Here is a 21,453-nt window from a genome sequence, read left to right on the forward strand (position 1 = left end):
CTATTCCTTGAGTGTCTGTTGACTCCCACTTCCCTTTTCCTGGGCGCAATATTTTTCCCACCTGAGGGCAAAGCCTCATAAGGCTACATGATCAAAGAGAATGATTTTACCAGGGTGTTTCAATCACAATGCTTTGGGGAAGGAATGTTAAAGTAATTTATCACTTTGTTCTTCTATCTCCTGTCCTGTAATTGTTGTTCTGGGGGTGCTTGCTTGGAACACAATCAGCATCCATTTATCTGTGTCCACACATTGACTCCTGTCAAATTAACATAGCACTTTCTATGGGCAGAATCCAACTGATACGTCTAGAGCGAGGATTTCCACGTGTGACATAACTTCCCTTCCCTTTCATCTTCTACCCTCTCCCATGGTCCTCCAAAAATCGGCTCAGAAGGATTGGGGCAAATGCATGCATTTAAGGGGGCATGCAGGGAGAGGAGAGGAAGGGGAAATTCCTTTGTGCAGGCCAAATTCCTTGCACCAGCAGATCTACTTAGTTTGATACCACCCTATAACTTTGGGTGCCAGTTGAGCAGAACACAAGCCTGAAGCTGCATTTTTCATTAATCAGAACTTCCTAGCCTCTGCTCTCTTCTTTTTGAAATTTTGCAATTACTTTCCTTGGGCACCTCTATAATGCATGACATAGGGGAGAAAGCAGATCTCCCCTCCTAGAAATCAACTTTAAAGGCAACTAGTACAAAACCCCCTAGACCTATTTGTTGATAATTAGGCTAGGTTCTTACACTGGGGTACCTCTTTCCATGTATGTTATATTTTAATGCAGTTCCTCACAAAGCAATGGGGGAAAATTAAGTAAATCTGTTTTACCCAACCTCAAATTGTTAAGGTTTCATTGCAGGAAAACTACTACAACTATCCAGTGCAGTGAATTCATTCCCTCAGAACTGGCAATGATGCCTGCATATTTCTTTCAGTTATCCCTCTAAATAAAAATACTATTCCTTTTTTTGGTGGTGGTGGGGGGGAGGGCAGTATCACATTTTAAAGGTGCCCAGCAGAGAAAATCCATGAACCTCTTAGAAATTTAGCTGGTGCTATCTGCTCAAGATGGATAATAGGTCTGCAAATTTCATTCATTTCTATCAAAACAGAAAAAGTTGAAACTATTTTTTAAAATTCCTCATGAATGTGAATGGAAGGAGCACAAAGCTTCATTTTTCTCCCAATCAGGTTTTGAATTCAGACCCTGAGCTCAATTTTACAGCTTATGAATTGGGGTAAACAACAGCAGCAGCATGTTGGTGTATAATAGTGTGTAAGCAGACTAAGTTTGTAAAGGGTGCTTTTGATCATTGAAACATTAGTTGAGTTGGAGCATAGAGATATGAGTGTGTGGAATTTATAATTTTAAACTCAACCTATTATATATTAAAATTCAAAAATGGTTATCTTGAGATATACAGTATGCTCACAACTTATGCACGTTAAACTTGAACACATTCAGCTTGCTTGGCAATGAAAAAAAGGGGGTTGGGAAGAGGGCAGTTGTCCAGGAAAAAAGAGTTTGGCAGTCCCGTCCTCCATTAAACCCAATGTGTTTTGATTATGTACAACTTTGACTTTAGATGCGATCTGCAGAACATATACCCTGCATAAGTTGTGGGCTTGCTGTATTTACCTTTTTATATGCTTTCCCATATTTCTCCACTTTCCTCTTCTTCCTCCTATTTGAGTGACTTATTTCATTTGGGCTGATGGTGTTTATTTTTAAAACAATAATGTGTTCTTTCCCTGTTTTCTCCAGTTTGCATGCTTCTTGTGTAGTACCTTTTCACTTGGATACACCCCCAAATAATCAGTGCTGCTTTGGTGTTATTATGGACAGACACAGACTCATTATTTCATTCGTGTAGGTCTTTTAAAAACTTGTTCTAGAATGAATGGAAGAGAACTTTTCAAACCTTAGGTTCCGATAAAAAAACAGACTGACTGGTTTTTATCTCTGATCAGGATCATGGGATCTTTAAGTAGAGGTGAAAGATTTAAAATCCTGTGGAAATGTCAAGACATTGCCTTGTAAAAAGAGAGCCTGGGGAAGATGAAAGGTTGTGTTCTTGTGAGAACAATGTGTCTTATTAGCAATGAAGAGTGTTGAAATTCACTTTTTAGTATGTTTCTAGGAGCATGTGTAAGGTTTCCAAACTGCTGTGTACTATTTTTGATTAGCTAAAATTAATGTTTCATGTGTAAACTTGGTAGGGTGTTTAGGGTTATACTGTAAATTCTTCTTTTATTTTGGGAAGGATAAAAACAAAATGGATTTCAGAATTTGCTTTTCACACTATGAAGTGTAGCTGTCTTAGAGGATTTGATGTTCACCACATAATTAACTTTTTTATTCCACTGAAGGCAGCAGACGAAAGAACCTTGAATTTAACAAACTAGATCCATTATTAATAGTTCACAAACTGAAAACACAATAAAACCCACGGGGCAGTTTACAACATAAAACCACAAATGAGAACACAAAATACATAATAAAATCAAGAACAAAAATGTAAACAAACCCTTCCCACAAACACATTAAAAAGGCCATAGAATGTTAATGAACTAAACGCCTGGATATAGAGAAACGTTTTCGTCTGCCCCTAAAGATGAAGCTGCCAGGCTTCTAGTAAGTAAACCTGTAGTGCAGACCATTGCAGAGGTGGAGAAACTTCAGCTGTGTTGGCTCTTCTTTGGTTTCTTTTTTACTAAAACCCCAAGCCAAGTACAAAAGATATATAGTTGAATTAAATAACATTGTGCCTCTGAGTCCATTCAAAGCCTAGGAATTCATTCCACTACAAAACTGAACTGAGCTCATGGTCCTTCCACACAAAAGGCTTTCTTTTAGCTTTATTTCAGCATCGTGATTTAGATGGGAAAGTTGTTTTGTTGAAATTGTTAAACAATTGGGAGTAAACAAAAAAAGACGATCTACTGCAAATCACCCTGAGATATCCTCATTCTGCCTTTTGTAGACGCTTGAGTTAGTGAATTTAAGAAATTCTGTTTTTATTCTGAAGTCTGTATTTGTTTCATATTGGAGAATTGTACAGTATAAGATAATTCCTTATACTCTAGTTACAGGTAGGTAGCCGTGTTGGTCTGCCATAGTCGAAACAAAATAAAAAAAGTCCTTCCAGTAGGACCTTAGAGACCAACTAAGTTTGTTATTGGTATGAGCTTTTGTGTGCACGCACGAAAGGTATCTGAAGAAGTGTGCATGCACACGAAAGCTCATACCAATAACAAACTACTGGAAGGAATTTTTTTATTTTGTTTCGACTACAGCAGACCAACACGGCTACCTACCTGTAACTACAGTATAAGATTTTAGTTCAGAGAAAGCAAGAAATACCTTAATTCCCTTTTCATGCTAGCTTTTTGGAGGGTGGCCTCTTCCCACGCTATTCAGGTAATGTGGGACACCCCTTGTTCTGTGGTAATCCAGATCCAGTTCCTATAATAGAAGATTCTGGTGTTTGGGTAAGCCACAATGTGATCTCTGTGATCTCCTGTATGGAGTTTCTCATACAGTCTTGAGAGGCCCAGGAAGGAGGTGACTTGCAGTGACTCTTATGGCAGAGAGGGAGACAGAGTGTACTAGTAAAAGATGAAGCAGAACAGTTGTTTTCCTGACCAAATTGTCCCATAACTCCATGAATATTAGGAATGCTCTTTGTTGGGGAGTGGCTGTAGTGCTTGTAAGAGACCATTGCAGGAACAAATAGTAAAATGAAAAGTACACTTTGGAAATAAATGCTTTCTGCTTGGTGCAAATGAAACAGCACCTAGAGACTGGGGGTAGGTATGGGATTGTTAACTCCCTTTCCTACCCACCACTTTATGTGTTAGTTCCTCACTCCCATCACTCTCCATCTCAGTTTACTGTTAATGTTTAGTGATGCTTAACTCTGTTTCAAATTTAACCTGTGCATAATCCTAAGATTCATTTCAGAACCAAACCTTCCCAGTGTATTTTACTTTTTGGTAGTGTTATGTGTGATGCAGATCTCAAGAATTTATTAACTGTAATACATCAGACTATAATACATCAAATATACCACAGTAGTGATTTGCTAATTTAATCTTGAAACTGATTTTAACAGGGGATTGGGTTTTGTAAATCCACGTTAACAGTTTAGTTGCAATTATATGATAATTGTGGTACAGGGATAGCCATTACAAGCCTAACAGGTTTCCAATAGCTTTGGTGTATTTGGAATTCAAGAGTTGGATCCTAAGATCCCCTGAATGAAGCTCCTTTTATGGAAAACAGGTTCCCAGCATCCTGTAACAGAAAGGGGACCATGCTTTTCACCATTCCCTTCCTACACCTTTTTGCAGGTGCTTGCACTTTCCTCCAGAATAGCAGGGAGAAGTACTGGTGGGGTGGGGGTGCTATAGTGAAAGGGAAATGGCAAAAAAAAAGTCTCCTCCCTTCTGTTAGTGGTTGACTTTGATAGCTGTAACCCTAAATGTGCAGTACTGTTTTAGGTTACCATGCTTCTATTTACAAATATGCTGAGGTTAGGGTTAGGTTAACCTGTGTGATCACGGTGCAGAACACAATGCTTGAACTGAATGCTGTTCTTATAGATCTATTTTTTAATGTTTTATAGATTCATCATGCATTTAAGGCTCTTTATTTCCCCCCTCAGCAAATTCTGAAATTGATGTTTCTGTGTCTGCAAGAAATATACGAAGGTTACTGAGTTTCCAGCGGTACTTGAGATCTTCCCGTTTCTTCCGTGGTATCACTCTTCCAAATTCTTCAAACATTTTAGATGATGATTATAATGGACAAGCTAAGGTCTGTTTTTGAAACTACCATATAACTTTGCCATGAAAAAAATATTGATGTGTGTTAAGATCTGTAAGTGACCATGTATTGCATGTACTAAATACTTTTGGACTTATATTTATCCTCCATAGAAGTAAATAAAGCAGAAATAAAAATGAGGGTATGAGAATAATCAATAGTAAGATTACTACAGTTGGTAACAGGAAATAGTTTGAATAGCTCAGAAAATTCATTCACTGTGATGGCAAGCGGAGTGTGTATTATTTTAGAAATTATAGTAGATACTGTACTAGACTTGGCCAAAATGTCTTAAAAGGCAATGAAGTATAAAACCTAATTGGATAACTAAGTCAAATGCTGAAACTTCATTATATGTTTGCATTTAGTTGTGTTATAATTGGCAATACCTTATTCAGTCTGCCTCTTTTTGTTCTCTAGAACTAACATTATTTCCTTCAGATATTCCCCCTTCTTTTTCACTTCATTAGTGGTTTTAGAAACTGAACACCTCTTGAGTAAGAACAAATATTTCTAGATAATCATACATACATTAAACTGAAGTTTTCCTCTTTAGTATTGTTTGTAAGTCATGTCTGCCAATGCTCTAGAAAAAGTCTTAAATTATGGTCCAAAGCCACTTGTTCCACTTTTTCTTCCTGCCCTGGTATAGTTTGTGAATGTGCTTCAGGAGCAGCATGTACAATATGATGCTGTACTCATTCTGTGCATAAATATTTATATGCGGGTGGCGCTGTGGGTAAAACCTCAGTGCCTAGGACTTGCCGATCGCATGGTCGGCGGTTCGAATCCCCGCGGCGGGGTGAGCTCCCGTCGTTCGGTCCCAGCTCCTGCCCACCTAGCAGTTCAAAAGCACCCCCAAGTGCAAGTAGATAAATAGGTACCACTTTATAGCGGGAAGGTAATGGCGTTTCCGTGCGCTGTGCTGGTGCTGGCTCGCCAGAGCAGCTTCGTCACGCTGGCCACGTGACCCGGAAGTGTCTCCGGACAGCGCTGGCTCCCGGCCTCTTAAGCGAGATGAGCACGCAACCCCAGAGTCAGACACTACTGGCCCGTACGGGCAGGGGTACCTTTACCTTTACCTTATATGTATATGTATATTGGGATGCGGGTGGTGCTGTGGTCTAAACCACTGAGCCTCTTGGGCTTGCCAATCAGAAGGTTGGCGGTTCAAATCCGCACAACGAGGTAATGCTCTGTCCCAGCCAGTGCAAGTAGATAAATAGGTACCACTGCGGCGGGAAGGTAAATGGCTTTTCCGTGCGCTCTGGTTTCCGTCAATGTGTACCGTTGCGCCAGAAGCGGTTTAGTCATGCTGGCCACATGACCTGGAAATCTGTCTGTGGACAAACGCCAGCTCCCTCTGCCTGAAAGCGAGATGAGCGCCACACCCCATAGTCGCCTTTGACTGGACTTAACCATCCAGGGGTCCTTTACCTTTTTACCTCTACCTTACAAATATGTATAATGACTTGTGCACAAGTTTGGCCCTTGTTTCCACAAGGGGCTGCTTAAATCAGTCCTAGGGTATTGTTACTCTGTACAGTGGATTTGCCACATCTGGCACAATATAACTATTCTCTGTGATAGCTTATTTGTTCATGTGGATGAGAAGATTGAAGGAGGAGTGTGTAAACTGAACATTTTCAGAGCTCATGATGAAATCTTTTTAGTAAGCCAATATGTGCATGAGCTTCATGTACTCACCCACAGCCCCCTTTGCTTCTCCCTTTGTGTGAATTGAACAAGCCAGGAAGCCACATTTAACCATACTTCCTGTTGAGAGCTATCTGGAAGCCAATTTTAAACCATGGGTTCATATTCTAGCTTGTCCCGTCCCCCAATGAAGGGAGGAGTGAAGTGGAAGCAAAAGGGCTACATGGGAGTGCATGAAGCTTTTGCATATCCCTGTTTATTAAACTGAGATTTGGCTATGTTTGGGTGATCAGTGTATCTTAAGGAAAGAGTGTTTATCAATGCTTTTCCCATAAAAGATAGTATTGTAACTTCCAGATGAGAGAACATTGTGGCTGTAAGAAGCCAGCTAGCTGCAACTTATGACCCATCAGTTGCAGAATGACAGTTTATGGGGTTTGTGAAACAGAAATAAGTGGTGTGGTTACAAATATGCTACTGATCACCTTTTACATCTTTGCTAGTTCATTTTCAGTATCCTGTCTTGATTTGTGGGGTGAAAGGAAGGTGAATCATATATGCAATGTATTCAGATAAGTGCTTTTAACTTATTTGAGAAACTTTCTTTTTGTTTTACTTTCAGTGTATGCTAGAAAAAGTTGGAAACTGGAATTTTGACATTTTCCTTTTTGACAGGTTAACGAATGGTAAGATTAGTGGGTTTTTTATATTACTCTTTAAGTCAGTTGTCCACTAAGCCAGTCCCTTTCTCCTACTTTGCATTGAAGAAAGTTCCTTTTTAAAGTTGTGAATGAGTGGCTGTTTCATGCAAACATTAAGTGCACATCCCAGACTCACTACTGATACTGCATTATTCAGGTATCGATAGCCCATTTGACCTTGTTATTTTCAACAAAAATATGCTAATTCCTTACATTCAGCCCTTTATACCTTGATTACCACGTATCCTGTATGGACTTAAATTTGTAGTGTTGGGAATAACTTCTCTCTGAGAAAGAAATCCTGTGACTTAAACAACTTGAAACAGCCATTATATTCAGTTTTAAATATCTGTTTTACACTATATATTTGAAATGGGCAATATTTATGTAGGGTATGGTTACCATATTTTAAATTTTCTTCCTCTTAATGTAAAAAATATCACCATGTGTATTAAAACCCACTGAATTCTCATTGATTAGCTTTACAGAATGTAGTTGATTGTTAAATTTGACCACTTTTCCTGAGAAGCATTTGCTAGACACTTACGCTGTTTCTGTGAAATGAGATAGGAGATGGTACATTCTATGAAGTCTGAATTTTTTAAGTGGTTCTCGACCTTTGAGTATTCATACCCCCTTTAAACCCCCCCATTTATTTATTTTTACAGACTTTAAGAAGCTTTAAGATTCCACCCCCCCCCCCGCTCTTAATTTGAGCATCCAGAGGCACAGATAGCATTGGGATGCTATATTAAAGCCCTTGGCAAAATCTTTGAAGGAACCTCTCCCTCCTTTAAACTAAAAATGTGTTACATTTCACAATTTTCATATTCATTTGAGTAGATTATCCAATACAGAAATTTCATTTATATGAGATCTGTGTTTTTATAAAATTCTGAAGAACTGACAAATGCTATTAAACTGATGGGTTCACTTTGCGTTACCAAGAGAGATTTTTCTCAGTCCCAATTCATTGCTGATGGATCAGATGTTTTACACTGAAGTAAAAACACTAAATCTTAAAGCTTTAATTACTATTCTGCATAAGTAAAAAATAGAAACAAAATGTGCTTGAAATTCTTAATCATTATGTTGAATGAAACCATGGTTGTTCTGTAGATCAGGAGGAATAATTATGGTAACTTGGCCTGTGATGGTAGTATGCCACAGAGGTTTGCTAGTAATGTGGATAATAGAGATAATAGAATATTAGCTGTCAGTTACTTGCAAAAACTAGTAAGTAAGATTTCTTGTAGTTGGTCTGGAAGCATGTGCTGTATGAATGACTTGCTTCAGGCCCATGTAATAGAGTGCCTTAAAACATTTAGCCTGTCTACATTTTTGATGCTTCCCATTAAAGGTGATTTTGTGTTTTTTGGTTTTTTTTAGGAAACAGTTTAGTCACCTTAACCTTCCACCTGTTTAATCTTCATGGACTTGTAGAGCACTTCCAACTAGATACAATGAAGCTCCGCCGATTTTTAGGTAAAAATTTTCAGAGGTTCACTTAAGTCAGTTTTGCAAAAATAGGGTACAACAGCCCATTTGCTACTTTAAATTATGCTGTCCAGCATGGAGAGCCCTAAGGAACTGGGGAGAAGAGAGAAAAGGGTGATAGACTCATGAAATGATGGGTATTGCTGTTACTGTCATGCTAGTTGCCAATTTATTTTGCAGGTTTTAAAGTGTTTCTGTTAAAAGTGGACACTCATCTTCTAAAGACTTTTTAAAAACCTGCTGTATACCGTTTACTGGTGGGTGGGAGGAAAGAATGTTGCATGACACAGGTGCTAGCCAGCAGTTGCCATGTGCCCCACCACATCCAACCATGCTTCAAAAAGCACTGCAAACCACAACAGATGTGCTTAACTGTATGGAAGCCTGCATTAAAATATTACTGAAAAATGAGAGGAACCCACATCTAAAATGCTTCCTTGGAGAAAGAAAGGTGACTCCTTTGCAACAATTGTGTTACAGCTGTGTTGTTTAGTAAACAATGTATAACACTAGTCAATAAAGGTTTTTGTTTCAATGTTACATTTAGATCGGCATAAAAATGCATTTTGTATAATGGGATTTTCCTATTATAGAACAGCTTTATTCCATTCTGTACTTTATTTTGGAAAATCAGTTAATGGAAACGTAAAGGATGAGAGAGAGAGAGCGCGCAAAGGAATTAGATAACTTTTGATAGTTCAGAATAAACAATAAAACTTGCCTTGATTACAGCAAATTCAAATTACTGTATTTTGAACCTGCATTTCTGAGCCAGCAATTGCCATTGTGTATCTACTAAATGCTGAGTTAATATATAATGCAAGTACATATGGGTGTATGTATTTTGCTTTATAAAATGAAAAATGGAGATTAGCATGTTCTGTAATTCACATTTCTCTAAATAGTGTAGTAAGGAGACAAACCTGCTTATTCTTGTGAGGGCAGTGGAGAAGCAGTTGCTCCTAAAGAACAGGCTTTATTTTGTCCCAGATATGTTAGCTTTTGAAATAAATTGTCAAGGCTTAGCAATGGTAATGCTAAGTGTGACCAAATGTGTGACCAAAGCTGTTTGGTTTTTCAACAGTAACTTATAAAATAAAAGTGCACAATGATATGAAAGGTAAATTAATGCAAGATTTCTTCTCATTTGTAGTAATGGTTCAAGAAGATTACCACAGTCACAACCCATACCACAATGCAGTTCATGCTGCTGATGTGACTCAGGCCATGCACTGTTTTTTAAAAGAACCTAAGGTAAAAATATCTCCTTAACAGTTTTCAGCAAAGAAGTTATACAGTTTCAAAAGCAGATTTCATGTGGCATAGGACCGGCCTTTTTAAAAAACAAATAAGTAAATACTAGTTTTGTGTAATAAAAATGTACACTTCCCTTACTGCTTTATTATTGGTCTTCCTACAGAGAACTCTGAATCCTATATTCTAGATAAAAGTATAAATAAATGAAAGAAGAATTTGATGCATTGAAAGATGAAATTCTGTGCATTTTTTAAAAGAACAGATTCAACCCAAGTTTGCTTGAAGTGTCAGTAGTGAATATTCATGTGGTCATGCTTTATATATTACAGCTTTCCCAGTCCCTGACTCCATGGGATACTCTTCTTGGCTTAATTGCAGCTGCCACTCATGATTTGGATCACCCAGGTGTTAATCAGCCTTTCCTTATTAAAACAAACCATTATTTAGCAACTTTATACAAGGTAAGTGAGGAAAAATATTTCTGTTCGGAAAAACATAACCAAGTGCAAAAATGCTTACTTGCTGGTAGTCACAAATTCTTGGTGGGAGAAATTTTTAAAGGAGTGATTTAATTATTTATAGCAGCTTTGGGGAATGGATTGGCTCCAAAAGTGGCCACACCTCTGGGAGCAATCTTTTGACTGTGGAAAGGCCTAAATCTGCCAGAAAACATTGTGTCTTGTATTTGGTGTTGTTTCAGTTCAGCGCTGAATGCAAACCATGCTGCTTTCAGCAGAAAACTTCCCCGCTTAGCAGCTGCAATTCCCACAAGGAATCAGTCCAGCCGGGGTTGCGTTTAGCATAATAATTAAATAGCACCAAATGCAAGCTCTGCTGCCAAGGAACAGTTGGGATTGTGCTTTACGTGTCAATTACCTGATGCCATATGATTGACAGCTGGGCATGGCCAACCAGAAAAGGTGTACAAGCTAAATTGTCCAGCTTGGGGTGCCTATTGCACAACGATCTGAAGCTGAAGTTGGTTGGGGCAGACCTTGTGTGATTTAAGGTTGTTAACATCAAAGCTGGTGCCTGGGAGCAAACTGGTAACCAGTGAAGCCCATAGAAGAGCTATGTAACGATGGTCTGAATGGAAAGCTTCTTCCAGCAGCCACATTCTGGAATCCAAAGGTGTAAACGAGAGAGCTGGGTAGCATCTTCTGCATACTGATGATGCCGTATCCCAAAGCTCTGGGTAACCTCCCAGTGATTTCATGTAGATGTTGAAAAAGCATGGGAGATGAAATTAAACTTTATGCCACCCATAGGCCCCTGCACCACATGCTGGAACTTTCCCCTATGGTAGGACTGGAGCCATTTTGAGCCACAATATTGCCTAGTCCCAAGTTGGAGAGAGAATTCTGAAGGATGTGATCATGGATGACACTGAAAGCCACAGAGACAACCAGGAGAGGTTGTACTCCCCCTGTCTATCCCCTAGTGAAGTATTGGCATAAAGGATTGTTCATTCATGAAAATACAATTCAGAATTCAATGAATATTTGATAACCATAATTCTCTATCTTCTTCCCCTTTTTTTCCAGAATACCTCAGTATTGGAAAATCACCACTGGAGATCTGCAGTGGGATTGTTGAGAGAATCTGGATTATTTGCACATATGTCACTAGAAAACAGGTATGTGTCAGATTTGCAGTATCATATGCATCTATGGAAAATACATTGCAGAACATTTTAAATGGATGTGAAATGGAAGTAAAAACACATTTCCAAATAATATAATTTACTGCAGCTTCATATGATGAAGGAAATTGTATCCCATCCACCCCAATCAAAACAAAACAAATCTTGATGCCTAACTTGCTACACTTGTAAAGTGTACACTTTTCATGTTTATCACAATAATTTTGAGTGATATGAAGACTTTGTTAAATTATTGAACTGTTGCACTGGGTCTTAGTTTGTTAACAAAACTGTATTTTATAGTAATTTAATCAGGGTTGGCCTGAATTTTGTGTAAAGTTAACAAAGACTGTTTAAATGTTGGTCACTTATTTCATTCTTCTTTCTGTGTATCTCCAATTTAAGGCAGCTGATGGAAAGCCAGATAGGAGCACTGATACTTGCCACTGATATCAGTCGGCAAAATGAATATCTATCCCTATTTCGCAGTCATTTGGACAAGGAAGATTTATGCTTAACAGAGGAAAATCATCGTCATCTCATTCTTCAGGTAATTGTTTGGTCCCTAAATAGAAAAGTAGTACAACTGTTCAGTAACAACTGCTTTGCCGTCTACTGTATGAAATAATTTTTGGTTGATGCACATAGGCTTGAAGATGGCCTTCTGTGTTCCCTGATGGCATAGTTCTAACAAAAATAGTTTTCTAGTACAGAAAACTTGGATATTCCATTTGCCAGCAAAATGGTTGTAACTCAGTAGCAAATGTTTATCTTACTCTGTTCACTACAATCTTAAAACAATTGAAATTATTTTTTAAAAAAGATAATTCTTTAACACTTTAAAATCCTGTTAATTATCTAAGTGATCTTGCTGTTTTTGCAGAATGTTGGGAAGTGAGAGTAGCTTTTTTTAACTGAGCACATAGGAAAAATGCTAGCTGCCTGCTTTTCTTACTATTTTACCTGTACAAGTAAAACAATTAAATTGCTTTCCACAGCCTCCAGCCCCAGTGGCTACAGGCCTAAAATAACTCCTTAGGAATCAGTCCCCTGTGCTCATTAACATGGAAGTAAGCACCATTGAACACAAGTGGGACTTGTGCGTCTAAAGCATGCCATAATCAGGCCGGATTAAGATTCATTGAAGCTTTGGAGGTATGCTAATTTGAGTGAGAGAAAGCTGAAAAACATTGCCATTTATAGTACAGAAATGCATTGTTCTGATTAAAGGAACCACAATTTTGTTGCCTCCAAACATTAAATCCCCATTTGCAGCCATTTTATACTTCCTTATATGTATTCATAGCAGCCTTGTAGTTAGGCTAGGCTGGGAGTTGGTAAGTGGCCCAAACCAAGATGCGGTCAAAAACAAGGATGAGAAGGGGGCCCTATTCTGGGCATTTCAACCCTCAACCACCTTAATCCAGTCTTCCTTCTGAAACTTTTCCAAACAAGAAAGCAGTAGCATAAGAATGTAAGAAGAGCCCTGCTGGATCAGGCCACAGTCCCATCTAATCTGTTCTGCTCTCATCATGACCAACCTGATGCCTATGGGAAACCACATGCTGGACCTGAGTGCAACAGTATTTCCCCCTTTGTGATTCCCAGCACTGGTATTTAGAGGCATACCGTCTCCAATAGTGGAGTCATCACGGTTGGGAGTCACTGATAGGCTTATCCTCCATAAATCTGTCTAATCCGTTTTTAAAGCCATTCATGTAAATGGCCATCACTGCTTCTTGTGGGAGCGAATTCCATAGTTTAACAATCCATAGCCAAAGCAGTGTGCTCTGCTGCCCTGGGCTCCTCTGGAGGAAGGGTGGGATACAAATTTTAAAAAGAAATAAAAGCAACATTGCATTAATTTACAGGCAGGCATTCGTAAATGGTGAAGGATGAAGTGCAGTGTATTGATGAATGATCTTTCATGATAACCAGACATAGCCATATTAAATTGATATTGCTTGCTATCAGACTTCTTTATTGGTGCTATGGAAGATGAATGTTTTCATAATTTTCCAAGATTGCACTGATGTTTCTGGGAGAGGTTAACTCATATATGTTCAAACATATTTCCTTCCCAAAACACACCGCTTGTTCAGCTCCGTTACATTGGATTTAGTGATAGTGATCCACATGTGTGCTGCATTGTAGCCCCCTTTGTTACTCAGTATCACTTGTCCATTACATATTGTTAAGGATTTTAAAAGAACCTGACTTAGAAGTCACAGAATCAAGGAGTTGGAAGGGACTGCCAGGGTCATCTAGTCAACCTCCCGCAATGCAGGAATCCTGCTCACAGTCAGCCCTGGGTGGCCTAAACCACCAACCTTCTTTTTAACAGCCAGATGTACTGACCCATTGTGCCATGTGACACTTTGCATCATCTAAAGTTGCAAAACTTAAGTGTGTAGTTGTTAGCAGGCCACAATATCTTGCATAATATGTTGATGGTTTGTCTTATTTACTAGATGGCTTTGAAATGTGCTGATATTTGCAACCCCTGCCGGACTTGGGAATTAAGCAAGCAGTGGAGTGAAAAAGTAACAGAAGAATTCTTTCATCAAGGCAAGTAGCGAAAAGTGATTTCATTATGGAACGTGAAACAAAATGATAAAAGAATTGTAGTGAAGCATGGCTCTTACAGAAAATAGAAAATTTTATTATTTGCAATGAATGCACCTTGAATGGTTTCCTCAGACCATTTTTACTGTATAGATTGCAGCTTCGTAGAACACTTGACATTTCTGTTTACCTAACTTTAACTGGATGAGAAGCTATTTCACAGTAATAAAGGCTTTACTTTCACCTGCTGCTTTAGTCCAAAGCCACATGTATTGAGAGAAAAAAGCTGAATTTATCTCTGTAGAATTGCTTGATGATTAAAAATTATTTAGGACTGTGCTATGCAAGTTAAAAGGTTGGACACACCGTTTTGTGTACATGGATTTAAGTTGTCAGTGCAATTGAGACGAATTGCAGTTAGGTTTCTGGAATCTTGCACTTTTTGAAATTGTATATAAAATCTTTTAACTGTGCAGATCTTCACTGGTATTGCATTAACTAACTTGGGCTTGCCGATCAAAAGGTCGGCGGTTTGAATCCCTGTAACGGGGTGAGGTGAGCTCCCATTTTTCGGTCCCAGCTCCTGCCAACCTAGCAGTTCGAAAGCATATAGTGCAAGTAGATAAATAGGTACCTCTCCAGCAGGAAGGTAAACAGTGTTTCTGTGCGCTGCTCTGGTTTCACCAGAAGTGGCTTAGTCATGCTGGCCACATGACCCAGAAAAACTGTCTGCGGAAGTGGACAAACGCCAGCTCCCTTGGCCTGTAAAGTGAGATGAGCGCCGCAACCCCAGAGTCGTTTGCGACTGGACTTAATTGTCAGGGGTCCCTTTACCTTTACCTTTAAGCTATTAATGATATTGATAGCAACCAATGTCTACTCATTAGCTCAGCTTTTGAGTACAATATACTGTTACTGGATCATTATCACTTCTCACAAGCAGTGATTTTCCTTCAAGTAGCAATCAAAGGTTGGTTAAGTCTTGTCACTTTTCTCACTTAGGATTTTTTGTTTTTGAAATGCATTTATGTATTTCAACAATATGGTTTTTAGGCAGGGAGTGGAAGATTTTGAACCTGAAGCAGCTAACTTGGCCCTGTGGTTTGGATCTACAGCCTGAAAGTTCACTTACAAACTTTCCGCAAAACATTCTTGTATGAGAGATTATTACAATAGTGATAATTATGGCATGCTGCAGGTCTTGTGAAGTAGTTCAACTCGTGATGTATTTTTTAATGGAAAAATTCATAATGGAAAACATGCTTCTGATCTTTCAAGTTACATTTGAGAGATAAATGGGTAATTTTCTTGCTGGTTAATTCCATATCAAGTGATCCAACTTTTTTACCTCATATTCTCCAATTTTCTCAATATTTTGTACACTTGTTGAATGATAAAAAACTAAGTTTAAATCTAATTTTTAGCATTTTATCTCATCTTGTTGCTCAGCCCAGCATTGAGATAAGTCAAAACTAAAAACACCAATCTCTTCAGAACCTCATGGGCTTTAATATATATCACAAGATGGACTTACTTTAAATTTTAAATTGAAGTTACAAAACTTAAAATTTTAAAAAGAATAGATACGATTTAAAAAATTGAAAAAAATGTATTATTTAATATTTCTAAGAACTACCTGCAAAATTTCATCTTGGGATCTCAATGGGATCACATTGAAAAAAATATTTTGTATATACGTCTCTGCCTTATTGGGTTCTGTTTAGGATAAATGGGTCTTCTTGGAGTAAAACATAACAGAAGAAACAAGACTTCAAACTATAATATCAGTTAATTCAGGCAGTTCTTTAGAAAGTTATGCAATTAAAAGATATCTGAAAAGCTAGTCAGGGTTTTTTTTAAAAAACGTGTTCCAAAGCAGAGTGACAGCTTGTTGCATTATAGAATTAAGGTTTAGAAAGAATTATTGTTAGTACTTCATTTCATGAGCATTACAACAAAATGCTAGATCATATATGCTATTTGTAAACAGTTATGAAGCTATTGTTCAAATGATAAAGCTGTGGTTTTAAATACGGCAGCTATATTAAACAACTGAAGTTACATTTCTTAGATCTGTCTGGTATCTGTTAACATTAATAATAGTTAAATGAAAAACCTTAACACTTTAAGTTTTGTTGAATTGTAGAAAATGGCTTATTAAATTAGTATTCTGTTTGTAGGAGATGTTGAGAAAAAATACTGCTTGGGCGTGAGTCCACTGTGTGATCGACAGACAGAAACCATTGCCAACATCCAGATCGGTAACTACAGATCTATGTGATAAGTTACTATAGTTTCCATTAATATATACTATAGGGAAGATAAACTGTGTGATGTTTAGTTTTAAAAGTCTTTCACAGTTTTTAAGAGAACATTTTGGGTGGTATTCAGCTTAGTTTTACTCAGTGTAGACCCACTGAAATGATGAACGTGTCCAAGTTAGGTCTATTAATTTCAGTTAACTACTGTTGAGTTAAGTTTAGTGAATGCTCCCCTATGTTTTGTTGTTATTGAAATTTTCATTTCCATGAAATAGGAGGTGTATAGAGAGAGTTTTCTGTTTTCTCATCTGGCATTTATATTTCTTTGCCTGGATAAATTCTGACAGCTGCTTGTGAAGAGGCTTTAATTGTGACTTTAGGTCAGATTCAATTTTGTGGCAAATTATTTATTTTAAAGAGGGTGCTTGTTTTCTACTTATGAATTGCCCTGAGATTCATGGATGAAGGACGGTATACAAATTTATTATTTTTACTATTTTTAAAAGATGGAAATTTAAACAGCATTGGCAGTATTCAACGAAAGAGTTGGGCTACTGCAAGTGGTGCCCCCTCTGCCCTCCCAGATCTGCTCAAGAGGGTTTGGGGGAATCCACAGAACAGATTCAGGAACTGCACAGTGGTGGGGGTGGAGCGGTGGGAGGAAATGTTCCATTTGCTTAATGCTGTGTTTCCAGAGTTGGAAATTTGGTTTGAAGTGTGTTTTTTAATTCTGTGTTGTAGGCAAACTATGGTCAGCATGTCTTATTTGGACATCACAGCAAACGACGGAGACTTGCATGCACAACTCCTTTCCGCACATCCTGGTTTGATGTGGAGGAAGGAGTTGCTATGCACACAAGTCTCCAGCATGTTTGGTCTCAAGCAGTTGAAAGCTAGTAACAAAAAGAAGCAGCATTTAAATTTCTTGACCAGTATTTACCCATAAAGTCCCTTACTTGATTCATGACTGCACTACCACATGTTTCCTGTCATAGCAGCATGGTGAAATCAGTGGGCTTTCCTTTACCTGATCAGTTTGAAGTAGCAAATGTTTATGGTTACTGATCTGACCCATATGAGATATTTTGAACCCAGCAGTTTTTGTGTAACTCAGTAGCAGTCTCAACTCTACACAAAAAAATATGTTGTATTCCTTAGGGCTTGAGAGAGAGAGCTTGTGTGCTGCTTTATTTTGCATTTGTACTAAAACGTATATATTATTTTATTTAGTTATATATTGCCTTTCGAAAAGCACTCTGGGCAAATGTAATAAGTACAGGAAGATAAAACACAGTAAACTCATTCAAATAACTCTTAATATTGAAATGTTACATGGAAAACACAGTCTCTTGTTTCTGGAGTTCTAATTCCAAGGTGTTTTTTCTCATTAGGTTTTATGACCTATTTGGTGGAACCATTATTCACAGAGTGGGCTCGTTTCTCAAACACCAGACTATCTCAAACGATGCTTGGTCATTTGGGGTTGAATAAAGCTAGCTGGAAGGGTGTGCAGAGAGAACAATCCAGCAGCGGTGATGATACTGATCCTGCATTTGAGGAAATGGACTCTGATGTTATACCTCAGGAACACCGACTATCCTGACCCCAGGATCTGCTTAACAAAAACTGCCTCTTGCCTGGTATCTGTGGAACAGGGTTTGAGGATAAATTTTGTCTGACTGCCAAGGTTTCAGTGTAAACAATGCCAGCATTATTTATTTCCAAGTTTTTCCTTTGATAAATCATTTGAACCCAGTTTTCAGTTACAAGACCTGAACATAGAGCAATATGCATATGCCTTGTTTGGCTTCTGCATGGATCCTTGAATATGCAAACCAGAGGAGTGGTTGAAGCTTGACCGAGGGGAAAGAAAATATTGTTACGTGCCACATCGCTTTGTTTTTATTTGTTTTTAGAGAAAATTTGAAATCAGGCCTTCAGAGTTGCCACATGACATGGTGGATGATTCCTTCTCTTGGAATTTAACAAGACTCATTCAGTCCTTGTCCAAAATGTGGAAGAGTGAAGTGCCCCTACTTGGATGCCTCTGGCAAGAACTGATGTTTACAAATGTACTTGGAAACTATAGGTTTTAAATTAATCTTTCTGCATGGCTGTGAAGGAACCACTAATTTTTTAAAAAAGGAAAACAAAGAGATCAAATCTGAAACTGCAGCTCATTTTCCTGCTAGTAAAAAAGAAAGTATCCCATGTGTCATAATTTTGGCTGTGCATTGGAAAGAGCATTTTTTTACATAAAGCACAGCCAAGCTTTTACTCCAGTGCAGAATGGGAATGCAATTACAGCGGGCAGAAATACTTCTGGATTTTGGGAGGGGATGTGGGATGGTATAGAGGAGGAGAAGAAGAGTCTTCATTGTGTTAAGATTCTGCCGTGGAAACATTTGCATGTTGTTTTCACTATTGTACACTTGAACTGCACATGCAAGGGAAAACAGGTGGAATGATTATGAACACCAGAAACAGCTCAGGGTATTTGCCAATCTGAAATAAAGTGGGATGGGAAGTGTGTCCTTCAGAACAAGGGTACAAATGCCCCTTTCGCTGCAGTGTGTGTGTATGTTTGTGTGTATACGTGTGTGTGTGTGTGTGTGAGAGAGAGAGAGAGAGAGAGAGAGAGAGAGAGAGTGAGAGAGTGAATACTTGGGGATGGGGGTGGGTTGGGGAGGAAGGGAACAATAGGAAGGATTTGAAAGGCAATGTTTTTTTATTTATTCTTTTTAGAATGTGACATTTTCATGAGCAGCCACAGGGGGGAAAGGAACAGGTTGCTACAGCTGCCTTAAACTATGCACAAAGCTAAGTGACCAAATTTTGTTGTTGATTGAAAAAGTGCATTGTTTACTTATTCCTCCCTCTACTGAAATGCTCCCCATTATGGGGTTTTTTGATGTGAAAAGGAGAAAATGTTTTTAAGGACAAATTTTAAGGACTAATTTTTAATCTTCAAGCATTCCTTTTTTGTAATTTGTTTTTTACATTGTTTTAAGTACTGTAAGCACAACTGTAATCTATTTTGAGGAATTGGTGCTTTCTTTTTGTTCATTTGTATTTCCCTTGTTACTGTAAAGACTGTTTATTCCATTCTGTTTACAGTTTGCAACAGCCATTTTTGGGAGAGAGCTTCAGTGTAAAGCCATTTGTAAAAGGCTTTGCCATACTCATTTTAATGTGCCTGTTGCTGTTAACTTTTGATTAATAATAAAAAACTTTTCACATTACCTCCTGAGTCCAGCCTTAGAAAAGTAGCTGAAACCACCTTAATCGCATATTCCCCCTTTGTAGTTCCTTTGAGACTTGTTTAAACAGGTCATTACAGTGTTTCAAACTGACTTTGACCATAAAATTGAGAAGGCATAGGAAAGAAACAAGTCTTTTAGGTTGTAATCCTATACCTGCTTACCTGAAAGTAAGCCACATTGAACCCAAAGGGGCTGGCTTTTGAGTAAAAATATATAGAATTGCACTGTCAATTGCACTTCCTGTTTTTCTTCAGTTTAGTTACAATTGAATTTCATGGATTCAGATAGACCAGGGGCCACCAACCTTTTTAGACAAGTGCGAAAATTTCGAATTTTGAATGCTGGCACCACCAATCACAAAATGGCTGCTGGGTGGTGGGGCATACCACAAAATTAGAGTGCTGTCATAGCATAGTTTTGAACCTAGCAGTTCAAAAGCACACCAGTGCAAGTAGATAAATAGGTACTGCTGTGGCAGAAAGGTAAACGGCGTTTCCATGTGCTCTGGCTTCCATCATGGTGTTCTGTTGTGCCGGAAATGGTTTAGTCATGCTGACCACATGACCTAGAAAGTTGTCTATGGACAAATGCCAGCTCCCTTGGTCTGAAGCAAGACGAGTGCTGCACCCCAGTTGCCTTTGACTGGACTTAACCATCCAGGGGTCATTTACCTTTACCTTACTGTCATGGTGAAGCTTTCCCCATGCTATTTCCATGTTTAATTTCTGCCTGCCATGCAGATGTTAAAGGCACAAGAACCCTGGTTTTCCCCAATGCCAAGGCTGCCATCCTGTGCCAACTTACCTGAGAGTAAGCCCCATTAAACGCAGAGACTATCAGAATAGACCTTATACGGGTTAACTATGTGGTAAATTCTTAATAACGGCCTGATCTTTAGCTCCTGCACAGCAGAAGATAAGCCTAAGCCCCTTTGCAAAGTTTTTATATTTGCCTTTTGAGGGGATGGGGATTACGTAGCACCCACCCACATCTATTGCATAGAACATAACTTATAGACAGTAACAGATGTCAGACAAATCTAGCTGTAACTTCACTCATTGGCCAGAAACACTGACGGGGGACGGGGGGGGGGCAGCCACTGGTGCATTTCCCCAAAATCCCTTTAAAAGGTACTTGCAAATTTTGCTCCATAGCTTTCTAAGAGGACTAGGTGCTTTTTTTAAATTAAAAGCTGTCTTCAGCTTCTGCCAGTCTTTGTGGCATTGGGCCAGTGACTCCTGAGAGAAACTGCATTTCAATGGAGATATTGTCTTGTGATTAGGAGGTAGAACTTCAAAAAATGCCCTTGTTCTGGGTTTTGAACCTGACTATATTACATATCCCTGCAGAAGAACTGACCCAAATCCTTATGGTCTGAACTGCAGTAAATGAAAAGCAGCATTTGGCTGAATCTTCCAGTTGCTGAACTGTTGCATATCATCTCTGAATGAGCCACAATTCAAGTCCACATTTATTTTGAATTAACCGTTGAGAAGTAATTTCTGCCTCTCTAAATGTTCTCAATATCCATCTGTATAATCATTTTAACGTTTCGGGCAATTCTGGAGAAATCTTCAACAGTAGGGGAAGCTTATTGCAATTTGCAATAATGCAAGAGTAGTGTTTTGAGACAAAGTATCAGTAGCTTTTAAATATGGATTTAAATTTCCAGTCATTTTTTTCCTGATGTGTGTGAATTTCTGTAATTGTTATGTACTGGAGGCAACATGCCTATGTAGCCTGCTGTCCCTTTAAATCAATGTAGGGATACTTACCT

At 38.5% G+C, this 21,453-nt stretch overlaps 1 protein-coding gene and 1 long non-coding RNA gene across 4 annotated transcripts in view; one reads left to right on the top strand and one right to left on the bottom strand.

The window, feature by feature from the left end:
- Window positions 1-19,655, top strand: part of PDE7A (phosphodiesterase 7A) — a 49,457-nt gene extending 29,802 nt beyond the window's left edge. For 2 of the 3 annotated variants that reach the window (XM_083451226.1, XM_083451225.1), the window contains 10 exons: window positions 4,674-4,825; window positions 7,113-7,176; window positions 8,581-8,676; window positions 9,842-9,942; window positions 10,275-10,406; window positions 11,490-11,581; window positions 11,993-12,137; window positions 14,059-14,155; window positions 16,333-16,413; window positions 17,805-19,655. In XM_083451226.1, coding sequence (XP_083307352.1) covers window positions 4,674-4,825; window positions 7,113-7,176; window positions 8,581-8,676; window positions 9,842-9,942; window positions 10,275-10,406; window positions 11,490-11,581; window positions 11,993-12,137; window positions 14,059-14,155; window positions 16,333-16,413; window positions 17,805-18,016 — 1,172 coding nt within the window. In that variant the 3' untranslated portion in view covers window positions 18,017-19,655. Of the gene's footprint in view, window positions 1-1,941; window positions 2,073-4,673; window positions 4,826-7,112; window positions 7,177-8,580; window positions 8,677-9,841; window positions 9,943-10,274; window positions 10,407-11,489; window positions 11,582-11,992; window positions 12,138-14,058; window positions 14,156-16,332; window positions 16,414-17,804 lie in introns of those variants that run through there. The other variant, XM_083451227.1, reaches the window with a different exon arrangement.
- The window catches only part of LOC310682587, a 384,385-nt gene that overhangs the window by 3,445 nt on the left and 359,487 nt on the right, over window positions 1-21,453 (bottom strand). The window contains exon 2 of the long non-coding RNA XR_014514026.1: window positions 88-3,161. This is a non-coding gene — a long non-coding RNA (uncharacterized lncRNA). The remainder of the gene's footprint in view (window positions 1-87; window positions 3,162-21,453) is intronic.

The sequence above is a fragment of the Podarcis tiliguerta genome, assembly GCF_965153285.1.
Source record: "Podarcis tiliguerta genome assembly, chromosome: 7".
NCBI lineage: Eukaryota > Metazoa > Chordata > Lepidosauria > Squamata > Lacertidae > Podarcis > Podarcis tiliguerta.